The sequence below is a fragment of the Globicephala melas genome, chromosome 14 (assembly GCF_963455315.2).
Source record: "Globicephala melas chromosome 14, mGloMel1.2, whole genome shotgun sequence".
Classification (NCBI taxonomy): Eukaryota; Metazoa; Chordata; class Mammalia; order Artiodactyla; family Delphinidae; genus Globicephala; species Globicephala melas.
Genome location: NC_083327.1, coordinates 76867903 through 76892791, shown reverse-complemented (window position 1 = coordinate 76892791; position 24889 = coordinate 76867903). Strand labels below are relative to the sequence as shown.

Sequence of the window (24889 nt, the reverse complement as noted above, 5' to 3'; positions counted from 1 at the left end):
AGAAAGGCTCTAGTAAGTTGCCAACGTAGGGATTCAGAACAGAACAGAAAGCAGGGCTTCAAATGGTATTCAGAGCAATCTCGAAATTCAAGAGAAGGTCTGTAGTGAAGGCTTACGACGATTCGGTACAAGAATTGTGTCATTTCATTTGCAACAACTGCATCTCTAGCTTTGCCAAGTTTAGCACCCAAACAGATCCTGAGCTTTCACAGTACACTTTCCAGGTCAACCCGTAATCCTGGACAAATGATATTTTGAAGGCTCTCTGACATTTAACACCATGGTCCCCTCAGCCTCTGCCCAGGGAAAAGCAGGACAAGTTCTGGGTGCTCCCTAGACCCCCTCCAAGTTCTCTGTATCCATTTCTTAGGAAGGTCACTGCACAACTTTTCCACATAAAAGAAATATGATGGGGCTTCCCTGGTGGCGCCGTGGTTGAGAGTCTGCCTGCCAATGCAGGGGACACGGGTTCGTGCCCTGGTCTGGGAAGATCCCACATGCCGTGGAGCGGCTGGGCCCCTGAGCCATGGCCGCTGGGCCTGCGCGTCCGGAGCCTGTGCTCCACAACGGGAGAGGCCACAACAGTGAGAGGCCTGCGTACCGCAAAAAAAATGATGGCTACAAGGTCTAAGCAAATAATTTGTTGATCTGTCATAGTCTGTCCGCAAAACAAAAGTCCCAGAGTGCACTGAAAAATCCCAATTTCCAGTTTAACTTCATTTAAGATGCCGTGTGACCTTGCTAGTGATATAACAGCCCACTCACGTCAGCCTTGAATCAATACCAGAATGAGCTGCTGGCTTTTCCAAGTGAAAAATGCCCAGCTCCACTGCCTGAGGAGTCCACTCATTAGGCATGAGGCCCAGAAAAGCTGACACTTCAAAAGCACCTCCAACAACTCTGGTACCAGCCTGAGAGAGGATGACTGTTCTAGACTAACACGGCAGTTCAAATTGAACTGCAAATCTCTTCGTGGTCTTGCCATGTTACAGTGTTCTAGATTCCAGAAGTAATGGATGGCTATTCTGTAACCATAAACTACACATACCAGGAGCGCTAAGTCCCGGCAACACTATACTCCCAGTTCTGTCTCACAAATATCTTCGGTAGCTGACACCTGAACATCCACAACTTAGACGCATTCTTTTGTCTTCTAATAATATGCAGGTATTTCTAGGTTGGGTAGTGTATTAAAGCTTATCCCTCATCTATAACTCCACGTGAAACAGCTTATGAGATGCTTTCTAGGGGTTCTGGGGAGGGGTAGGTGGGATATGAAAGGAAAGAAAAACAGTGAGTCATTGGATACCAGACAATAAAGGAGCCCATGCCATCCACAGAGGAATAAAAAGACAAAATACCAAGTAAAATAAAACCCAGGTCCATGCCAATCACTACGGATCAGGGAAGATGACAATCTCTCATATTTTCACTGACTTCTGCGGTTTACAAAGATTTTTAAAGGCATCATTGAATGTATTTAAATGACTACACATCAAAGCACCACTGGAAGGAAAAGACAGTTCCATCCTAAACGATACACAGGGAATCTTCAAATTTTGCCAGAAACACTTTATCATCTTCAGCACACCTAGACCTCTCTACCCAAAACCCGGGACAAAATGCAGGTAAGTTCATAGGAAGAAAATGAATTCAGATGCTTAGGTTTGTTGAAAGAAGAAGGCGCCGGGAGACCCCAAAAGCCCAAAGCAGACCTTACAAAGATCAAGAAGTTTGTTAATATATGTGATTATGTTTCAAGAGAACTGGTATCTCAATCAGTACTGCACACTGTAGAGGAATTTTTTAATCTGAACTTAGTAGAAAATGAGAATGGACTTTATGACTTCTCCGTTTCAATGATGCGTCCTGTCCTTATCTTGACTGAGCCACGGGGTGCCCAGATGTGTGGTCCAACACTAATCCGACCGTTTCTATGAGTGTTTGGGATGGGATTAACATTTAAATGGGTAGATAGAATAAAGCAGACTGCCGTCCCTCATGTGGGTGGGCCTCATCCAGTAAGTTGAAGGCCTGGCTAGAACAAAAAGTCTGACCCTCCCCAAGCAAGGAAGAATTCCTCTTGCCCAATGGTCCTTCACACTGGGATATCGGCCTTTTTCCTGCCTTTTGACTGGAACTGAAATACTGGCCCATCCTGGGTCTCCAGCCTGCCAGTGTTCAGGGGCAAACCACACCACCCGCTGTCCTGGGTCTGTAGCTGGCCGACTCACTGCAGATCTTGGGGCCTGCCCATCTCTGTAATCACAGGAGCCAACTCCTTATAATAAATCTCTTTACAAATATATTTTTCACAGGTCCTGTTGGTTCTGTTTCTCTGGAGAACCCTGACTAATACATCCTTCATCCCACAGAGCTCTGTGGCAGAGTAAGCCATCATTAGTCACACAGCTAGTCCATATTTAAAGACAATATTTATCTTACTTTTAAGGTCATGGTCCTTTACGGAGAGAATCGGAGAGCGTGTTCAAATGAGGATCTGTGGTTGGATAAGAAACAATGAAATATTTGATTTTTCTATCCACGGACTCAACAAAGTTGTAGAGAAGGATGTGGGAGAATATGCAGGTAAAAAGTCCAGTGGATGCAGGTGCTTGGGTTACTTAGAGGGAAGAGAGAAGTACAAAGGCCAGACCCACGAGCTCAGTACAGACCTTGCAATACTGGGGAAGTCTGTGGACACAGGCAATGAGCTTGCAAGGGAGTTAGGGTCGCCACACCCTCATTTCTCAGCAGAGAATACTGAGGCCCAGGGAGGAAAGTGACTTCACCAGGGCCACACAATAAGCCGGCCCCTGGGCTTCCCTGGTGGCGCAGTGGTTGAGAGTCCGCCTGCCAATGCAGGGGACGCGGGTTCGTGCCCCGGTCCGGGAGGATCCCACATGCCGCGGAGCGGCTGCGCCCGTGAGCCATGGCCGCTGAGCCTGCGCGTCCGGAGCCTGTGCTCCGCGACGGGAGAGGCCACAGCGGTGAGAGGCCCGCGTACCGCAGAAAAAAAAAAAAAAAAAAAAATAAGCCGGCCCCTCCAGGTTGGCCAAGGCCCAAAGCTGATCCTGATGGGAGCAACATGCAGAAACAAGCTTCAATCGAGCACTTAGAACGCAGCCCCTGAGTCCCTGGTCCTCTCGCTCACAAGGTGGGTATCGTGCACTATCCAGTAATTACTTAGCAACTTGCAGTTAAATCTTCATCTGATTGTCAACTGCATTTCTACCCACAAATCCCCAGGTGTTCTACAGAGAAGATGTAAGACTACCCACACTCTCATTTGGGTGAACAATCTTGCCTCTCAATTTCCTACCAGCTTTGATCTTCAAGTTCAGCCCCAAATTAATGTTAACTAAAAGGAAAGACATTTTATTTTTATCCCTTTATCCCTCAAAAGATGAGATACGGATACATTTTCCTTAAATGAAAGGGACAAATAGAAGACAGTTTTGTATCTATGACACATACCACCGCAGTAAATTTCAACCATCGTCACCAAAATAGCAATATTATCCAACCTCACACTTATCAGGGAATTTCTGGAGATTTTTTCCTAATATGATCAAAAATGAAAATGCCCCAGATCAATTCCTTTAACCCAAGACTGTTTTTCCCCCCCTTTTTCCTACATTCCACAAGTACTGATAACTGCCCCAGACATTTATTTCATCAGGACATGAAAATCAAAATTCAACTTCTATGGGACTTGAGCTTTCATTTCTTTAATACCTGTGCACAAAACACAAAAATAACATGAAGACAAGTCACGCAAAGGAAGTTTTCATTATCTTTCATTTGTAAAAGAAAAATTATCAACAAAAAATTGAGGAGAACTCCCATTTTTAAGCACTGACACAAATGCAATGCAAAAGTTTCCTCTTTATTGCTAATATAGCTATATTTATTTAATGAGCTCAGAAAGGCTACGGTCTGCTCTGGAAAGTGGGAGAGGAAGGAGATGAAGGTTCATGCTAAAAATAACAGTTGAATAAGTGATACATAAAAAAGATGACAAGTACATTCCTACCACACCCAAGACTCCTAGAAAAATATTTTCTGCCGTTTAGTCATTCGATCACAGTATTTGGCCATTTGTCCATTTCTAGGTTGGTCCTAAAAGATAATTCATTTTTCCTTTCTGGCAGAGTAAGTTGAAAAACTCCTATGCAATATTTTCCAAGCACTAACACCCACCTCCGCAGAAGAACCCAGCTAGTGACACAGAAGACACTGAAGTTTGCCCATAGTTAGAATAACCAGCCACAGGTTTAGAAAATCAGTTTTGTTTTGTTCTTCCCTTTGAGATATAATTCACATGCTAGGAAATCCACTCACCGAGTGCATTCATAATAAATACATTTCCCATCAAATCAAGCTGAAAAACCCAAGTTATGAAAATACGTAAATTAAGGATTAATTTCTACTTTACACAAAACCATTCATCCATGGTTCCTTAGCAAGTGAAGCACAGTCTGACTCACTGAAGTCTCACTGAGAGGCCTGATTTGGTTAGGAGCACAGATCCGTGTTTATGCTCTGCCACCTGACAGCTGTGTGACACTGGGCCATTTCCCTCACCTCTCCCAGCGTCTAACCACTCATCCATCAGGTGGGTGATTCAGACAAGTGGTCCGCACGGAGTTACTGTAGAATCATACAGGATCCTGGCCTGAGATAGGAGCCTTGAGAAGTAGACTCAGAAACCATGAGGACGGAGAGAAAATGAGAGGACATTCCTTGGGAAATGAAGGAGTGAAGCCTGGTAGCCAGGAGCTGGTGAGGGGCTGGGGTGGGGACCAGCCCAGGGAATAGGAAAGGAGACAGAACCTGGAACCAAGTACCAGAGAAACAGATGGGGAGAAAGTCACCCACCCTTTGGGAGCTCTTATTTCATACTAGGAGCGACCTTATACGCAAAGGGATAACTACACAACAATGCGTGAGATAAAGAGAGACCCTGAGAATCATGGGAATATAGAAAGGTGCCTGATGGCGAGGTGGGAAAGGGGGTCAAGGGCAGCTCCTTGGAGGAGCTAAATCCTTCATCACAGGCAAGCAGGGGTGAGCCTGATGACAGGGGCAGGTGGGATAGGGCAGTTTCCATGTGTGGTCTACGTGGGTCCTCTCTGCCTGAGGGAAAACCCAAAGAGAGAAGTGGAACCTACAGGAAGTTTGGTGTTGTAGCTAAAGGTCGAGGTGGGGTGAGGTTGTCAGGGACTTTATCTTGTAAGCAATGGGGTCCACTGGGGGATTTTTAATCCTGGCAATCCCATGGTCAGATTTGCTTTTTAGATGCAAACCTCTCTGACCTTGTGCAGAAGAGGCATCTGAGGAAGGGCAAAACCGGCAGCCTCTGCAGCCTTACAGGGAAAAGAGAAGACAGTCCTGCTTACACTCGTCATCTCTCAGCACCTGCATACCGTGTGCTGAAAATTCAAACTGCCAGGGTGACCACAGCATTTCAGAGTGCTCTGCCTTGGCTCGTGCTGACCCCCGGCCTGGAATTTCCTTCTCCATTCCTCTCCTGATTAACTCCTCATTCTTTAAGAAGCAATGCAGGCATCCCTCCTCCAGGAAGTCCTCCATGACTACACAGGAGGCTAAACTTCATGTGTGTCTTCCACAACACTCTGGAATATCATCTGCTCTGAATTCATTCTATTATGTTGAAATTATATGCTCAGCTGTCTGTCACTCTGCTAGACTGCGAGCACCCTGAGGGCAAAGACAGCATCTTCGAATTCCCAGTCTGCACCCTCACCTGGCCCAGAGTCTGCACTTAGTAAACGTTCGCTGAACTAGACTGAATGTTAATCTCCTGCCCCCAGCCCGTCCACCAGGTCCCTGCGGCCTGCGGAAGGAAGGCTTGTCCTGGCCCAGCTCCTCCGTAATCTGGCCTTGTCTCCCTCAAACCCGCTTCTCGAAAACCTCCGATGCTTTACTGCCCAAATGGCTTCCCCCACGCCTCTCAGATCACATCTTCCTCGAGGCTTTGTTCATTTTCTTTCCCTTCACCGCAGTCTCCGATGGTCTAAGTTCAATCCCTCCTTGTTATGATTTTCAAACTTGAATGTTGAAACTGAAGCCTGCGGTGGTTCACAGAACCCAGCCAGTCCCAAACCCACCCGCTGCCAGTTTGCTCCTCCCAAGGTACCACCTCCCTGCCTCCCTCTCAGCCTCACTAACCCCGGGAAGTGAGAAAGGCCCAGAGAGTCGGGATGGGGAGGGCAGACGGCTGGCCGGAGGCCAAGACCCGCCCAAGGGCGGGGAGGTTTTGTCCTTGTTCACTTGTTTAAAATAACAAACGGGAAGGAAAGGAAAGTACTAACTGGACTTAATTTACAGCTCTTTCTCCCTCAGGACTTCAAAAGGAATCCAACATGTGGACGGTCTGCTCCACGTTGGATATGCCCAAATTTAAGTTGCATCATCCTGTCCCAGAGTCGCCGCCCAGGGACAAGCCCGTACGATGGCCGCTTTTAGGCAAAGCATGTCTCTACACACAGCGGTATGAAACTCAGCCGTTACTACTGTGATAGTGTCTTTTTATCTGGAAAGGGCATTGACAAGGAACTCCTCTGCCTCGGCACTTCCAAGAAAACCTGTTCCAGAGACTTTCCTCTCACGTGATGTAACGTGCACCTTCAGTTCAGCTGTTACAAGGCTGTAAGTGACTATATCTGAGTTTCTTGGGATCTCTGGGGCAAAGCGCTATGTAAATAAATATTTTCTATTATGTAAAATAAAATACAGTGAAGTTGAGATTTTTAAATGGTAACTGGATAAAGCACAGCTCAGTACTTTGGAGAAAACTATATACTTATGGGATATGTAGGAGATCAGGTTCTTACTGATCTTGATTGGTAAATACCTTTGCCTTTGTAGCATCACAGAACATTCTCTAGTCCAAAACCATCTCATAAAAGCAATTCTAAGCATGTGCTTGTTTCCGCCCTTAATGCTTCATACTCTCTGTGTCTGCAAGTAAAGAGCAAACAGCTCTCTTCACAACCATCTGGCAAAAGTTAAAGACAGTGGGTATAGCAAATATAACTCATGTTACCCACCACAAGTCTTCTGGGAAAACATAGATAAATTACAACCTTAACAACTGCCAATATGGTAAGGAGAATATTTTCAGGTGGAATGTCTAAAGATCAACCCAAATTGTTTCTTACCAGACATTCAGAAGTGTAATATGAGAAGGTGAATGTGTGCAGGGGCGGGGAGTAGGGGAAGGGGTGAGAGCAAGGGGAAGGGGGGAGGGGAGAAGTGAAATGAAAAAACAGCAGTATTAGGACAGTGTGCTTAAAATAACTGATGTAATGATTCTGTCAAAGAATGCATAATGGGCCACCAGTAATAATTACCCTTTCTTTAAAAAAGCTTCTCTTGGTACTTCCCTGGTGGCACAGTGCTTGAGAATCCTCCTGCCAGTGCAGGGGGCACGGGTTTGAGCCCTGGTCCGGGAAGATCCCACGTGCTGCGAAGCAACTAAGCCCGTGCACCCCAACTACTGAGCCTGCGCTCTAGAGCCCGTGAGCCACAACTACTGAGCCCACGTGCCACAACTACTGAAGCCTGCATGCCTAGAGCCCGTGCTCCAAAACAAGAGAAGCCACCGCAATGAGAAGCCCACGCACCGCAACAAAGAGTAGCCTCCGCTCGCTGCAACTAGAGAAAGCCTGCGCGAAGCAGCAAAATCCCAACGCAGTAAAAAAAATTAAAATAATTAAATTTAATTCTAAAAAAGCTTCTCTTCAGGCCAACCGACCACCATAGACCCTTGGATTTGTGTAGGGATTTATGTGAAAGTAATTCCCCCCTCCCAAGAGAGAACAGCACCACTTTTGACATCATAAATTAAGCATTTACCAACTATGAAAAAAGAAATAAAGTTACATTTAATGAAAATTTAAATTTTTAAAAAATGTTTGCTTGGACTTCTTGTGGCCATAAAGAGAGAAAGAAAAAGGAGGGGGTGGAAAAAAAGGCCAGGAGCATCTCAGTGTTGCCCAATTTCCCTTTTCTCTCCCTGGACCTAAACATTTGACAACACACAAGGACCTGAAAACTCCAAGCTGGGCATCCCCTCCACTGGACTAAAGTATGCCTTTGAATTTAAATTTTAGAGCGCCAGTAAAAGTTAAAACCATACCTTTTCCCACTACAATCAATATGCAATTTTTAATTGGCGCACCTGAATCCATGCGTTGCATCTCTGATGACAGACTTTCGGATCCTGGAAATTCAGGACCCCAGAGGAGACGTAGTACAGAGAAAATGCAGGAAAAGCTATTTCTCCTTCTCCTCAAGCTTTTTGATTTGTCGTGTAAAGGTGACACAGCATCACATCGCTACATGCCCCAGACAGGAAGCTGCGCGGTTTGGACCTGTCTCAAGACTGGCCCCCTTCCCAGACATGAACAGGGTGAGGCTTCTAGGCAGAAGCAGGCCAAGGGCGGAGACGTGTCTGTCCCCAGAAGCTGTGTCCTTGTCAAAACCCCCCAAACCCTTCCACTCCCTCTATTCTCCCTGGCAGTTTCAACTTCCCTTTCAGTTCCTTGGAAACACTATTTTGTAGCTTGTTAGCCGGCACTCCTGAAATAAATAGCATATTCTGTTTCAATTCAGGGGCATAGGAAACTATCCTTAATATTCTATAAAATTAGAGAAAATGATGTACTCTTGAAAAACATTTTCCGTATAAACTGTTAAACTTCTGCTGTGTTACTCTGGGCCAGGCCTTCATAACTGCACATCCGGATCAGGGCCATTCCACCACCCAACACTTTTCCCTACTTCAATTTGCCCGTCACCAGCATCACCACCGCCAAGCCACTGCCAGATTAATCTTCCAAAGATAACGCATTCATCACGATTTTCGTCCCAACTTAAAAACCTATATTCCTCCCTTAGATCTAGAGCCTATAATAAACCTTATATCCCAGGGTTATTTTTTTTTATTTTTTTGCAGTACGCGGGCCTCTCACTGTTGTGTGGCCTCTCCTGTTGCGGAGCACAGGCTCTGGACACGCAGGCTCAGCGGCCATGGCTCACGGGCCCAGCCGCTCCGCGGCATGTGGGATCTTCCCGGACCGGGGCACGAACCCATGTCCCCTGCATCGGCAGGCGGACTCTCAACCACTGCGCCACCAGGGAAGCCCTATCCCAGGGTTACTTTTAAGACCCTGAGAAAGCGGCACCAGTACCTGTCCCACCAAACCACCAGCTATTCGTCACTTCTTAGCCCACACCTCTGCTCCCACGTGCTCAGGAGCCTCAAGCAACCACTGTTACTCCAACAGTTGACCCTTGAACAGTAAGGATTTGAACTGCACGGGTCCGCTTATACGCAGATGTTCTTTAAGTAAATACTACATACTACAGTACCACACGATCGTGGTTGGCTGAATACAGAGGGCCAACTGTAAGTTACACACTGGAGGGTTGGAGCCCCTAATCCTTGCGTTATTCAAAGGTCAACTATACCTCCAAGCTGTCCTACCATGCAGCCCACTCTCCTCCCAGCCTGGATCAGCCTTCATACCAGCACACCTCTTACCAATTTTTTAAGGCCATATGCTTCCAGGAAGTCTCCTCCATCTCCTCTAGATCACAGCACAGCTCAACCCCTGATGCCTCATAGCATTTGAAGACTATGCTAGTTGGTACTAACTTATACCATTCTAGAATATTCTTTAGTTTCATGTTTAGGAGGCCTGCTTTCTAACTAACTAATATATTTTTTAGAAACAGGGTCCATATTTTATAATTATGTTTATATTTTGAAGCTATAGGCATCTGTTAGGTATGTCGATATCTGAAGATGGACAAATAAGCGAGAGGGAAGAATTGGGAAGGGAGAAAGACGACACAGGGTATCAGAAAAGGAGAAGGCAACGATGGATCCAGGTGTCAGCAGAAGATCTGTCTCAACTGTGCATCATTTAGAAATACTTGATGAAGGGGCAAGAGGTGGGAATTACTTGGTTATTTTGCTATTGCCAATTGGTAAATCCCAAATTCTTAGTGTAACGCAAATATAACACTTGAATGCATGCCGTTCATCAGTTTCTTATTTACAGCCAGACATTTCTTTCTATACGTTCTAAGTTCTTCATATATATGCAGGCAGAAAAAAAAATTCTAAGCAAGGTTAAATATTCAAACACAAATAGAAGATTGATAATGTACCGTTTGATTTGTGATTTAAATCAAATGCTATAGGGAAAATTCTTTTCTGATGGCGTGTCCAAATCGTTGTATTGCCATGGAACTTTTTTTAAAGAACCAGGTCTCTCTATAATTTACAAAGTAAAAAGTATGAAAAATTCAGGAACACGCCAACCCATCTTCGCCCTATCCCTCTTTAAGTTCCCAAATCATCTGACACTGATTTTGAAGGGACTGTAGTGGATACTGTTGTGCACCACCAGACCTCCCTTTCAAGACAGAGGCATTCTTTCCCTTAGCTGCTCACGGCGCAAGAATGGGAACCCACCTCCTCTGAAGGCAGCTGCTTTGACCAGTAGACATGGCATGACACGACATGCCTCACTGGAAGCAAGCAATTCTGAATGGCCACCCCAGCTCCCCAAGCCCCCTGTAGGCTCAGCTCAACACAATTCAACGAGTCCCTCCTTAATCACGCTCCCTCACTCCCTTACTCCTGAGAATGGTCCTAATAAAACTCCTCACATGCAAATCTCTACCTCAGTGTGTTTCCCAGGTAAACTGAATGAAGAGAGGGGTGCTAGAAATTTCACCGACACTTGTGTAAGTGCTCAGGCTGTCTGAGTAAAGGAAAACAGAAACTAAGCTTCTCCCTCTCCTCTAAAATGCAAACAGCATAGAAAGTAGCTGTTTAATTATGATGTGAATGTGGAGACAGGCCAAAGAAAGCATCTTCCTTAGCACCTTATCTGTTATAAACAGAAAAAACAAACCAAAAAATTAGTGTTTTTTTTCTAATCCACAGACACAGGAATAGCTGTATTATACCAAACTACTCTTTCACAGCCATCTTCTATATTAGAATCGTATGTGTCTAATCTTCCAACAGTTTTATCATATACATTTTGTTCCGAAAGTGCCAATATATGAGAGAATCATCCAGGCAAGGAGCTACTCAACACAAGGGAACAAGATTTGGTCACAAAATGTCCCAGTGCACATACACAGCCACCAAAGGCTGCAAAGCACATCACATCCCTCATACGACAAAAGTGCAGCCATTAAGTACTTGAACCAAAAAGCCACAGAAACTACTCCCCGCAGAGGTGTAGGAACCGGTTCCCCCATCTGAGTGTGCCCTGAGTGACTTAAGCAATGGGAGGAAACACGTGTAAGTAACCTGTACCTGGTTTTCTATGGCTTTCCGGTTCTTTGGGTCGCTCACCACGGACAGCTGTAACTCCGCCATCTTCTTCATCTTGCTGTCCATATCTATCTTCTGAACGAGGTTTCTGGTCTGGTTCTTCAGCAGCCGAACTGTGTCCTCTTTGCCGTGCTTCTTTGCGAAAAGGGATGCGCAGGCCGAGTGGATGGCAGTGACCCAGTTCTCCAGATCTGTCTGGCTGGTGGCCTAAACACGGGGAAAAAAGCGATTTGGAATTGTTTCACCACAAAAGTGTTCTCCAAAGTGGCAGGCTGGGCTTGAATATGTAAATCCCCAAAGTACCTTCGCTTCATAAAAACTGTTTAATTTTAAAAACACACACTCAGGGCTTCCCTGGTGGCGCAGTGGTTGAGAGTCCGCCTGCCAATGCAGGGGACACGGGTTCGTGCCCCGGTCCGGGAAGATCCCACATGCCGCGGAGCGGCTGGGCCCGTGAGCCATGGCCGCTGAGCCTGCGCGTCCGGAGCCTGTGCGCCGCAGCGGGAGAGGCCACAACGGTGAGAGGCCCGCGTACCGCAAAAAAAAAAAAAACAAAAACACACTCAACACAGGTCCACAGGCTTCCTTTACTCCAGAGGGCCTGTGAGAACATCGAGAGTGACACATGGCCCCAGATAGAACGGGAAGACAAGCTATTGATAGAATCAAGGTGTACACCAGCAATAGGGGAGGAATAAGAAAACCAGGGCATATCCATGCAGCGTGCCTCACGCGGCTCTCTAAAAAGCGGTTTATCGCCATAATTTTAATACGATGAGAAAATATTAGGACTAAATGGTTACATTGTGAAGCCTGGATATGAAATTTCATCTATGGTATGGACTCAATTATGGAAAATAACGATAAAAGAACATTTTGGGGAGGACACAATAATATTAAAATAGTCGTCTGTGAATACTGGGAATATGGATAGCGGTTTTCTTTTTCTACCCTTCAGTACCTTCAGACACAATGACCATATAGTATTTTCATATAAGAATATTTTATTTTAAAAACAGTAAAGAAGGTCTGAACAAAGCAGAATGGGCAAAGATGTATGATTCTAAGCAGGCTGAAACGCACGTTCAGTTTCCCCTGATGCCCAGAGGTAACCACACACGTTCACACCACGAGGTTAATCCTCCAGTGACCTGGGGGATCGCACAATGGGAACTACCGGGAAAATTTCTTAAAAACTAAGGATATTTATCCTGAATCACAAAATAAAATATTCATTTCATACCTCCCCCTAAGTCCATGCAGATGTAATCCAATGTATTTACCTTTCCTACAATTCATATGAACACCAGTTTGTTACTTTGCTTTAAAGCACCACAGAAAGTTCAAGCAAACCTTTCTGTTAAAAGAAGGAAAATCAAACTCTTTTCAGTCAGGTCAGGTGGAGGACAGCAGTAAGGCTAGGGGCCCAGGGCCTTTACCAGGTTAGTGCTGGGAAATCCTATTGCCCAAAACACTTCACACAATTCTAGATTCCAAAGAATCTAGAATCAAAGGGGCCCAAAACAACTAATATTGTTCTACAGGGGCCCTGGGGGCAGCCAGGACCAAGTTTATCAGCGACCTGAATCGAGGACCTAGGAGGGTTTCCATGAAACTTCCAGCCACACAGAATCTGCAGCTCACGTCGTGTCTACACCCAGTACTGGATTCGGAGGCATTTCAGAAGCACACTTCACTTCCTGGCTCTCACCCCCATTTCTCTGGAGTTAATTCATAATAACAACAGTCATAACAGTTAGAATTTCTTTAGCACTTAACACACGCCTAATCATACTGTTTACCCTTAAAACAATCCTAGAAGCTATTATTATCCTACAGGTTGAAGGGTCTGAAGCTCAGAGAAGTTAAGTGTTGCAAGATGACTGCAGACTCAACGAGAGCACCAGGACCCACAGCTCAGCCTGACCCCGCCTTTGCTAGAAAGATTCTAAGAATCACAACAGTAGATAACCTGAATCTTAACGTCCTAAGACCACCTCCACAGGGTAATGAGACCCTATAGTATTTGTCAATGAGGGTTTTCCTAAAAAGCTTCTTCACTTCCACTGGGATTCCTGGGAAGAACTTAAGCCTCTACTGTCCATTTTCTCTGGGTTTTCACTTAAAAACTTCCACTCTGGGAACTTCGGATCTTGTACTCACTAGATCACGGACTAGTCCAGAACAGGACGGTAATTCTTCTCTCTTTGTATCCTGAAGGGCAGCCCAGGGGCTACAGCCTGGCATTTCAGGGGCAGGCATCCAAGAAGCGTTCGCTGGATGAATGGCTGCATTTCCAGCGACCCTGCGGTACCTGGCAGTCAGCAGAGGCCAATTTTCTTGCTTAAACCTTAATCCAAAGTCTGACAGCTTTGAGTCTATTTCAAATTGCTAAGTTGTGCCTCTTAATTCTGGTCCTTCTCATCCTAGCAGGACACAAGCCATCGCCTCCACCCTCCATTTAGAAAGCTCAGCAGATGGGCATCATCAGAAAATCTACAAACAACAAATGCTGGAGAGGGTGTGGAGAAAAGGGAACCCTCCTGCACTGCTGGTGGGAATGTAAATTGATACAGCCACTATGGAGAACAGTATGGAGGTTCCTTAAAAAACTAAAAACAGAATTACCATATGACCCAGCAATCCCACTATTGGGCATATACCCAGAGAAAACCATAATTCAAAAAGACACATGCACCCCAATGTTCACTGCAGCTCTATTTATAATAGCCAGGTTATGGAAGCAACCTAAATGCCCATCGACAGATGAATGGATAAAGAAGGTGTGGTACATACATACAGTGGAATAGTACTCAGCCATAAAAAGCAACGAAATTGGGTCATTTGTAGAGACATGGTTGGATCTACAGACTGTCATACAGAGTGAAGTAAGTCAGAAAGAGAAAAACAGGACTTCCCTGGTGGCGCAGTGGTTAAGAATCCACCCACCAATGCGGGGGGCACGGGTTCGAGCCCTGGTCCGAGAAGATCCCACATGCCGCAGAGCAACTAAGCCTGCGCGCCACAACTACTGAGCCTGTGCTCTAGACCCTGTGAGCCACAACTACCAAAGCCCGCGCGCCTAGAGCCCGTGCTCTGCAACAAGAGAAGCCACCGCAATGAGAAGCCCATGTACCACAATGAAGAGTAGCCCACGCTCGCCACAACTAGAGAAAGCCCACGTGCAGCAACGAAGACCCAATGCAGCCAAAAATAAATAAATTTATTTTTTAAAAAAAAAGAGAGAAACAAATATCGTATATTAACGTATATATGTGGAATCTAGGAAAATGGTACAGATGAACCGGTTTGCAAGGCAGAAATGGAGACACAGATGTAGAGAACAAACCTATGGACACCAAGGGGGGAAAGTGGTGGGAGGGGTGGTGGTGGGGAATGAACTGGGAGATTGGGATTGACATGGATACACTGATACGTATAAAATAGATAACTAATAAAAAGTAAAAAAAGAAAGCTTGGCAGTACCTGGAAAAGGTAGACATCTCCAAAGGAGTTGCTGAGGCAGAAGACATTTTCCTTCTTAGGATGTTCTGGGACGGCCTGCACTATGCTGTCTTCTGCAAACAGGGCACACCGAGGGGCACTACTCTGATCCATGGAATTCTTCCCGTAGGTCTCATAAAACAGCAGGGTGCATCCTGTGAAAGAGAGAAGCACTGTCCTCATCACATGTCACGAGGATCTATCCAGGAAAGGAATGAGAAGTAAAGGATACAGACAGACAGAAGGAAGGAAGGGGAAGGGAAGGAGGGAGGGAGGAAAACAAAGAGAGAGAGAGACAGAAAGAAAAGACGAGAAAATAAAAGAAAAAGGAAAGGAAAGAAAAGAAAAGAAAAAAGAAAATGACTGAATAAGACTTTTTATCACAAAAGGAATTTTGGTATCTAAATTATGCCTAGTTGTGTTAGCATCAACCCAGATGAAAATGAGATGTTTCTTGTAAAGGTAATAATGGTGATAACAATAGCAAGCATTTATTGTTGCTTACTCTGTGTCAGGAATTCTTCTAAGTATTTCACATGCTCTGGCTTATTTGGTGCCCAAAGCAGCCTTAGAAGGCAGGCGCAGTTATTAGTCCCATTTTACAGATGGAAAGCCTGAGAGTTTACACCACTTTGCAGGTCCCATAGCTGGACTGCAGTGGAGCAGGATCTGAACCCGGGCACGCTGACCACAGAGTGCCTCCTTCATAACCACAGCACCACACTTCTTAGGAGATCTAAACGCAGGAGACAGAAGAAAACCCCGTATTCATTAACTAAGCGAACTTCTACACTTAAAATGTGGGGTCACAAGAAACCGAGTTCTCCTGGGGCACTTTGCCATTTGTGAGAAAGTACCCAGTTTATTCTCCAAATGCCACATAGAATAACTTAATTTTAATATATTCTCTTATCTCACAGTGATAGGAAATATTACTACCATCTTGCTAATTTAGACTGAGAGGAAAATGAAGCTACATGTCCCTGTATTTTAAAACATTACCCGAAAGTGCCGCTACACATGCTTGCAGGTACATAGCTTTCCCCTAATAAGCTAATAAGACATTCTAGGCAGAAGTTACTAGGAATCTGTTTTGATAATTCGATAGGAATGCTTTCTAATGAGACGTAATTTCCCGGACCGGGGCACGAACCCGTGTCCCCTGCATCGGCAGGGGGACTCTCAACCACTGAGCCACCAGGGAAGCTCATGAGACGTAATTTTTAAGCAAATTCTAAAATACTCACAAGTATGTTTACTTGTTGAATATCCCTTAAAACTTCAACCAATCCACATTTCTGAGCGCTTCTCATGTGCTGGTAAGTGATATGGTACCATCATGATATGGGCACCATCCCTTGCTTTGAAAATATTGGGCTGGCCGAAAAGTTCATTCCGGTTTTCCCATAAGATGTTACGGAAAAACCCAAATGAACCTTTTGGCCAACGCAATACGTTTCACGCTGACAGTTAATGAAGCAGTAGCCTGCTTTCCCCTGCACTGTAAACGGATGGGGTCCACTTCATGGCTGCTTTACCCTACTGCATTATGAGCCTTCATTCATAAAAGTTTCCATGTTTTGAAAACTATCTCACTCTTACCAGTTTCACTTCTTCCCTTGAAAACAGATCTTAATTTGGACGCACAAGTTTATATAATGGAGCCCAGCATAGCACAGAAGCCAGGATCCAAAAACGCAGGACCCTGGCTCACGACAGCGCTTTCTCCCTCCATGGTACCTTCTGATCTCAAGAAGCACTGAGCGATCTCTCCTCCCACAATCAAAACTCACCCAAACACAGAAGCTGTGAGAGCCTCTTAGAACAAGGGAAAGGAGCAAGAGGTTTATGGCCAGAGCTACTGCGGCAGGTCTGAGCCTGTCTTTTCTTCCAGCCACGAATGGACTTAGAAACAGTCCCCAAGTCTTTCCATCGGGAAAAGCCTGTGCGACATCCCATGACCATGGGACCCGAGGACAACAGAGCAGCACCAGCTCCACCCAACTCCCAATTCTTTCCAAAGGGTTAATGTTCACTTCCCAGCGCCCCTAACACTGAGCTCCCAGGGGCGGTGGTTTGAATCGCGGCATCTAGAGGAAATGAACGCGATCTTGGGCAGATGCCAGAACACTGCCAACCCTAACCCCACCCTACGCCCCACCGTGACAGCACGCAGCTCTCCCGCGGAAGCGTGAAACCAAAACAGGCCATTTCGCTTTAGAACCAGACCAGTATGTCAAACAATTTGCAGAATTCTGTTGCTATCGAATTTAAGGAACAGGAAATCAGTCTTAAGTCTGTTACGTCGAGTTTAACTTAATCTGCATCTCTGAAGCGGGGGCAATGAGGCTGATGGAAAGGGGCTGCGCGCCCACGTCAGCAGAGCCTCCTGTGCCCACCCCACCCCCCAATGCTGTGGCCGTCAGCCCTGCCCTGTCCACCCCCCCCACCCCAGGAGCTGGTGTCAGCCTGGGCAGTTGTCAGTGGAAGCAAAAAGAGGAAACAGATCAGGACAGCACTGGAAGCAGGAGAGGCTGTATTACTAGAAATATCACCAGTGAAAGGAGAGAAATTAGTCTCGGTCTCCCTTCAAATCCACCTTCTCAACCCACACTCATCCGTCCTCCCCTGTCACAGGCAGAATGACCAGCTTCTTAAACTTCCTTTATGAACACCCCTCCTGACCTCGGTTATGTACTGTGTGTTTTGAGGGACAGCTTTAACCCCCTTGCCAACTATTCTGCCCAGGAAGTTCCCTGTGAACCGCACGAAAATCCACTCATTGGAAAAGACAGATGGAAAGCAGAATTACCCTTGTTAAAAATTTATTACATCCTCCGAACCCTAAAAAACATTTGCGCCCTTAGCATACCTATACATTCGATGTAGGTGGGCAACCAGATGGTTGGCTGATAGCCGCTGTCTCTGAAAAACACTCTTTCTACTTTAGTTACATAGAAACTCCAAGGATAATTTAAAAATTCTGCTTAAATGTACGTGTGTGTGTGTGTGTACATATACACATATATGTTTTTAACTATGATTAAATGAAACAGTTAAGTCCAAATATTACAACTTGGATTCTAAGCCAAGAAAGTTGAATTCAACATATTGAATTCCCAGAGGAAAGAGGTGTAGAAAACCACATGGAAAAGGTTATGCTGGGGAAAAAACATCTCTATCCCATGCCTTTCCTTGGCTGCAAAGGAAACAAAGGGATGTGTGCTTTATAACATTTACCCCTACAAAGCACCCTTTATCCACGGGTCTTCAAGTGTTTAACCAGCAAGGACCCAGGAAGGACTGTGGGTCTTGCAATCATCAGAGACAAGTCAGGACCATCCCTGCCCCCGAAGTCGGCAACCAGAAGTTCCCCGGGGAAGCTGCCACGATGGAGGACAGGGTCCTGGAGACACCCTCTTCCAAACTTCAGTGATCCCTGCCTGAACTTCCCCCAGGAAGCCTCCAACACTCTGGCGTTGCACAAATGTCTCCAGTAGCAGGGAACTCAGGAAGAGGCAGTGGGTTTGTTTGTTGTTTTACTGTTGTATTTTTTACATTAATTCACAATCAGCTTGTCTTCCATTTATTAGTCTTATCCCAACCTCAGATGAACCAGAATAAATTCAGTGTCTCTTTTACAAGACTGACACATCCTATGCATGACACATTCTAGAATTCAGTGCACCCATTCTAAATACCGCACGAATGGGATGCAGCTTCAGGCTTTGAGTCACAAACAATTCCAGACGCTCATTCCCCTGAGGGGACATTTTTCACTCCCCTCTTCAGCTGGAACTTTTACAAGACCCACTGGCTCGTTTATGAACAAGTCTCCTGCAATATCCTGCCCCTAAGGAGAGAAACGGCCAACTCTGACCAGGGCAGAGGCAGGGGGGAATGATGGAGCTGCAGACGACATGACACCTCTAATGATGTGGCCAACAACCATGTGTGCTCTTTAAATCACATTTACTTTCATTTTAGCCTCATCACAGTGGAAACCCACTGTGAATGGCCTGCAAATCAAACCCTCAAATCTTTTTCACTTGGAATACTTTGCGGCTATACCTCCCTATCCTGTACTTGGGTAGCTCTTTGGTTATTAAACCTTAAAGCAGCACTTATCCCTTCAAAATGTTATCTTGCTGGATGTGACCCGTAATTCCAACCTTCCAAATCTCTTCCGTCATCCAGTAGAAAACCCCACCTCTCCAGTACACCCAAGCTGGGTAAGCTCTTTGCCCTCCTCAGCCACAAGGTATCGCAAGGATCCAAATGCAGAAGTTGGAAAAGAGGACTGCATCCGTGTGGGATGCTGGGTCCTGGGTTTTATAAACCCTCCAGTTTGCTAGGGAAAGGAGAGGAGATGCCTTCGCGGGTGCACCTTGCCCAGAGAGGGGCTTCTGGGTAATTGTGAATTGACGCCAGCTCCACAAGGCTCACAATTTCTAAATACGGGGAGCGCCGCAGACAGCTCCGGGCCTTCCACACTCGCTGCGTGCAGACGTGATTTCTGTTTCTGCCTTCTCCCGTGACAAGGAAGGGTGGTGGCCGCTAATGAGGTTTGACTTTGCGCACCACACCAGGTTCCACTGACAAAGAGTCACAGGACAGCTGTGAAGAAATGCCAGAGGCTGTGGGGCTGCTCTGTGTTCACATCTGTATAAATCAACATGATGCTGACTCAGAGCCTTAGATCACTTCAAATAATCTATCCATCCACCATGAGCGAGGCGATTATAATTTTTTAAGTGGCAAATGCTTGCGAGAAAACTTTATCGTCTTAACAAAGCAAATGCTTTCTCCTATTTCCTCTGCATCAAAAAAAGAAGAAAAAAAAGCATTTGTTGGTGACGACAGTTAGACTCTCAGTTCATAGAGGCGAGGTGACACAAATCAAATAATGCAGATGAAATTTAGTTGTACAAGCTGGGAAGGATACCTCTTTGGAGTTTTGAACACGCACAGAAATTCATGATCTGTATTCCAAATAACTAAACTACGTTTGGTAACTTATTTGGGGCTCCCCTCCCACCCCCAGATGCAGGAAAAGTATTAAAAGAATGGTACAGAAATACCTATAAAATAATGAGCAATAGTTATTAAATTCAATCATTACTTATGAGAATGAATAATGTATACGAATGTTAAGTGAGGCATATTATACAGGTTTGAGAAGGTATTTGTAGGAAAACAGCCTGGTAGATTCTGGATCAGATGCCTTCACGTGAACTCAGGTCAACACCGCACTCACTGACACTTGCTAGGAAAGAGGACAGCGGAGGAAAGGACCCCAGGGGCTCTCTGGGTGGTGACGATCACTTACCTTTAAGTGTCACCCAGTACTGTTTCCATTTCCTCCGAGCCACCAGCTCCAGCTTCCTTTCCTTCTGCAGAGTGACGAGGGGTTTGAAGAAGAGCCACCCGGCTTTGCGCACCACCCCCTGTTCCTTCTCAAAGAGCAGGTCCAGTTGCTCCAAAGAGCTGAGCGAATCGCTGCTGGATTCGGCGGTCTCTGTGGACGTTTCGAGGTTCTCCGTGTTGGTCCTGCTCATTTCCAGCTCTCGCATGAAATTCTCGTAAATGTTCTGTTGGAGGGGATCGCTGCCGATCGCGTGAGCGGATTCGCTTCTGTGGGACAGGATCTGAGCCGAGCCCCCTGACCACAGGGATGCAGATGCCTGGGAGGGCCCCTGCACGTCCACATTCAGCCCATCCGAGCGACTGTCAAAGTAGTCACTGCCCTCCTTGGATCTCGGCTCCTGTGAGCAACACAGATGACCACCTGTCAGAGGTTACATATGACCAAAGCACCCCTTCCCCAATACGGCATACGTGTTAATAGTGTGGTTTGCTAATACTACTGCTGCAAAGCAAGATTCTTTTTTTTTCTCTAATGCATCTTTAACCATCAAGTCTGCAAATCAGAAAGAATTATAGAAACAGTATTGCTCAACCCAACGTATAGCCTGTGGAATCAATGCTTAAAAAATGTAAACCAAATAACCCTGACTGCCCTAAATCTAACCCACAGTTAGCATCAAACAATGAACTGGTATATTCAAAACACACTAGCGAACATTTCTGGACTGATCCTTCTTTGCTAATTGAGAATCAGTATCTTCCGGGAACGAATTCGTGTTCTTGCAGTCTTGTTTTTCTTCTGGATCATTTTTAAGCTAAATTAGACAAGCACTAGTTCCACACTCAAGGAGGGCGTGGTTTATACAAACTTTTCTTCCCCTCCCCACAGTGAACAGTCTCAGCTTCTCACCCCCTTCCAAGGTCTAGACACTGAGATCTCTAGCATCGTATTTTCCCTCTTTGGACAGTGAAAACCATGCACCTGGGGTTCCTTATCCACAAAGGGTAGTGGTTACCAACTGTAGCTTTTACTTCGTAACAAATATTTTTTACTTTGGAATTCTTTCATGACAGGAATGTACTATTAATTCATTCACATTGTTTTATCTGAACATCTATTTTAAGCAATGGCAATACCAAAGCATGATTCTTTAATATTTATTCTGCCACAAAATCAGACACAGGCAGTTCTAAATAAAAATAATATTTCTTCTAATAACCGCTGCCCCCCTTAGGACAACATGCACTGAACAGTGAATTGGCCATGTACAGAGATGAAAACACAAAGGTTTCCTCTAACGTCTAGATTAGAAGTCTAGACATTCAAGAAGAATAACTTGCATAGAGGCCATTCATTGGTCAACAGCAGTAAGGAAATTTTTCAGCAGAAAGTGAGCTAATTTATGACTTAAAAGACACTGACATTCCAAACTTACGGCTTAAATTAAGGTAACTCTGCAGAGAGACTCTAATACTCAGAGGCTAGTGGGTTTTCCTTCTCCATTAAAATAAAAAGGAGGGAAAACAGGATCAAGGACCATTGACTAAAGACCTTATTTTGAATATTCCCCTGTGTGGAGGGGTTTTCTTTTCAGAAACTTCATCCAGAAATCAAGTCGCAATTAGTTGCTTCTTTTGCAGGAAAATCATCAATAGAAAAGTGCTTCTAAACACCCAAGGGCTACAAGCAACTGAGCCCCAAACATAGCTGTTACTAATGAAAATATTATCTTCCGCTCTGTTTATATACTATGTCCCATAATCAGATTTATTTATACACTGATGCTTATGCAAGAACAGAGCAAATAAGCCAGCTGTGGTGAGTCACTTGGACAGGAAACTTTCAACATAGTTTAAGGGTTTTTTTTTTTTTTTTCAATTGTCACTTTGTTGCTCTTCAGAAGTTCTTAGGAGATGAAGGAATACTTCTAGTTTAGCTAGTATTGACATTATTTCAGCTATAAATAGGAGTCTCTGACTCACAGCCCCAAAACACTGGGATTGCCTCTGGTACCCAGCTAGAGCTATAATGGGGTGTTTCAAACCAAGCAGAGCCCTGCCAGAGAAAGGCATCAGGTGGCAAACTTAAATGTAACCTGTTAGTACTCCTGACACTGTTCCTCATAAGAGGGAGACTTAAAGTCACAGCGCTAACTTCTAAATGTTCAACTAGAGCAACGCAAGACAAATTTTCCTCCTTGACAAATGGAGAAAGATCGCATTTTAGCATCCATAACTGATTCTTATACACAGACATGAACTTTCCTGGTCTCTAATAAATTTGTAAAGCTTCCCATCTAGAATCCTAATAGCTAGTGACTCATTTTCAGGCTAATAGGAAGGAAGGAAGGAGAGGGAGAGAGAGAGGGAGGGAGGGAGGGAGGGAGGACAGTTCCTAAGTAGTCGGAGCTGGATTTCCTGATCACTGTGCTATGGGTGTGAAACTAAGGTGCTATGTTAGACATGTACATAAAGATGTCTGATTTCCATTTCCACCCCCACTGGATAATCGTAAACAATGGATAACATAACGATGACAAGAGCACTACAGCAAAGAGTAGAGAGGAATTCAAGAGATGTCACTAAATTCCTTTAGAGCTAAAGGAAAACTCTTATCACCATTCCTCACTCTCTAGGAAAAAGTACCAAATTTACTATGTCATTCTTCGTATGCTATTGTCCTTTTCACAGTAATGGCCACTGGTCCTCTGCAGAAATTCCCTGTGACTATGTAGCCCTCAAAGGGCAGTGAGAGCCTAAAATTAAGATGGTCAGAAAGCCGGAGTCTCTGTGTCCTGAATCTCCTCTGTAAGAAGCTCTGCAGCAGTAGTCACTGCTACCCCTCAAATATATCTGGTCCTCCCCTAGGGTACACGGCAGGACCATTCCCTACTCCCCACCCCCCTCCCTTGGAGTTAGGCAAGGCCACGTGACTTGCTTTGGCCAATAAATGCAAACAGAAGTGAAACATGTCACCCCTGAGTGGGAGCTTCAAAAGCCAACACACGGTTCTTTCTCCCTCTGCCACAGAGGCTTGCGGTGTGCCAGATGGTAACTGCTCTGTGGACCTGGGGTCCCAGAGAGGAACAATGCCGACCAGAGTTGCAGCTTGAATGAGACAAAGACTTCGCTTGCGCTAAACCTCAGAGAACTGCGGGCTTTTTGTTACCTCCGCATAACCTAGCCCACCCTGACTGACAGAATGGAAAGTTTACCCAGGACAGGAGCAAGGCCTCACAGGTCTCAGCAAGGCTGCATTAGTGTGAATAGCTTACCAGCATCAAACACATGCCCTTCTACAGCACATGTGTGTTCCCTCCCCCTCCCTCTAGCTTTGAATAGTGTGATATTCTTTCTCAGCTATGTAAGTTTTTCCACTGATTCATCTGCTTTCAGGCTCTAACTCCCCAGAGTGGTTGAAAACCCTATAAAAAAAAGGACTGCTCTTTTTACGTCACTTTTTTCTACAAAGTCAAAACAAATATGTCTACCCATCATAGGAAGATTTTCCAAGCCTCAGCCCTGCTGGCATACAGAAGTCTGCGTGTGTAAGAGGATAAGCATTTGGTCCTTACTATAGTGTAATGTCACAAACTTTGCTCCTATGCACTGACTACATTTTTTAAGGATCCAAACTTTGTCTTCACGTTCAACTGTAAAAGAAAAACAAAGGCCAGGGCTTCCCTGGTGGCACAGTGGGTGAGAGTCCGCCTGCCGATGCAGGGGACACGGGTTCGTGCCCCGGTCTGGGAAGATCCCACATGTCGCGGAGAGGCTGGGCCCGTGAGCCATGGCCGCTGAGCCTGTGCTCTGCAACGGGAGAGGCCACAACAGTGAGAGGGCCGCATACCGCAAAAAAAAAAAAAAAAAAAAAAAAAAACAAAGGCCAGAGTTCCCTGGTGGCCTGGTGACTCGGGTTCAATCCCTCGTCAGGGAACTGAGATCCCAGAAGCTGCACGGTGCAGCCAAACAAAAAAAAAGAACAAAAAAGCAAAGGCGTGGCCAACGGAAGTGGCACACTTACCAAAAAAGTACATTTTGCTCACCTTTATAAATTATCAAAGTTTGACACAAGCAAAACTCAAAAGCTGCCTTCCTAGGCCACTTTTCAAAAATACAAGATAGTTTATTATCTTAATATTCAGTAACCCCAAAGTAATTACTAGTGGCTATCAACAGTACCTCAGCCACGTGGCTAGGTGGAAAACGCACACCTTTGAGCTTTAGCAGAAGTGGTTTTGGCCCTGGCTTCTCCCCTAATGAGCCATGTGTCTTCAAACTCCTTGAATGTTAGTTTCTTCATTTTAAAATGAGAGGGAGTCCTTTCTAGCTTTCACATTCAGATTCTTTGATTGTAACCCGTCTGTTCTTAACTTCACAGGCTTACAGATCATCCAGTTAAATCTTTGGATGATACAGACTTGAAGGAGGTTCACTTCCCAGGATGGCTGGGCAGCGAGGTCCTGCATGGGGCAGAATGTGGTCAATTCACAGTGGCAAAGGGTCTGCTTTGGACCTGAATGGAAACGGAATGAGACACAGCAGAGCCGAGTGTAAGCCAGGCCACAAGCACAGATGAGAAACATGCAAATAAGAGATGTGGAAGAACAGGCTTAAGGGCCACAGCAG

General features: G+C 45.3%; 1 protein-coding gene across 2 annotated transcripts in view; it reads right to left on the bottom strand.

Moving 5' to 3' along the window:
- Positions 1-24889, bottom strand: part of TIAM2 (TIAM Rac1 associated GEF 2) — a 127183-nt gene that overhangs the window by 83583 nt on the left and 18711 nt on the right. For both annotated transcript variants that reach the window (XM_030853085.2, XM_030853091.2), the window contains 3 exons: positions 20223-20658; positions 14876-15048; positions 11372-11596 (listed from right to left, as the gene is read on the bottom strand). In XM_030853085.2, the coding sequence (XP_030708945.1) occupies positions 11372-11596; positions 14876-15048; positions 20223-20658 (834 nt within the window). The remainder of the gene's footprint in view (positions 1-11371; positions 11597-14875; positions 15049-20222; positions 20659-24889) is intronic.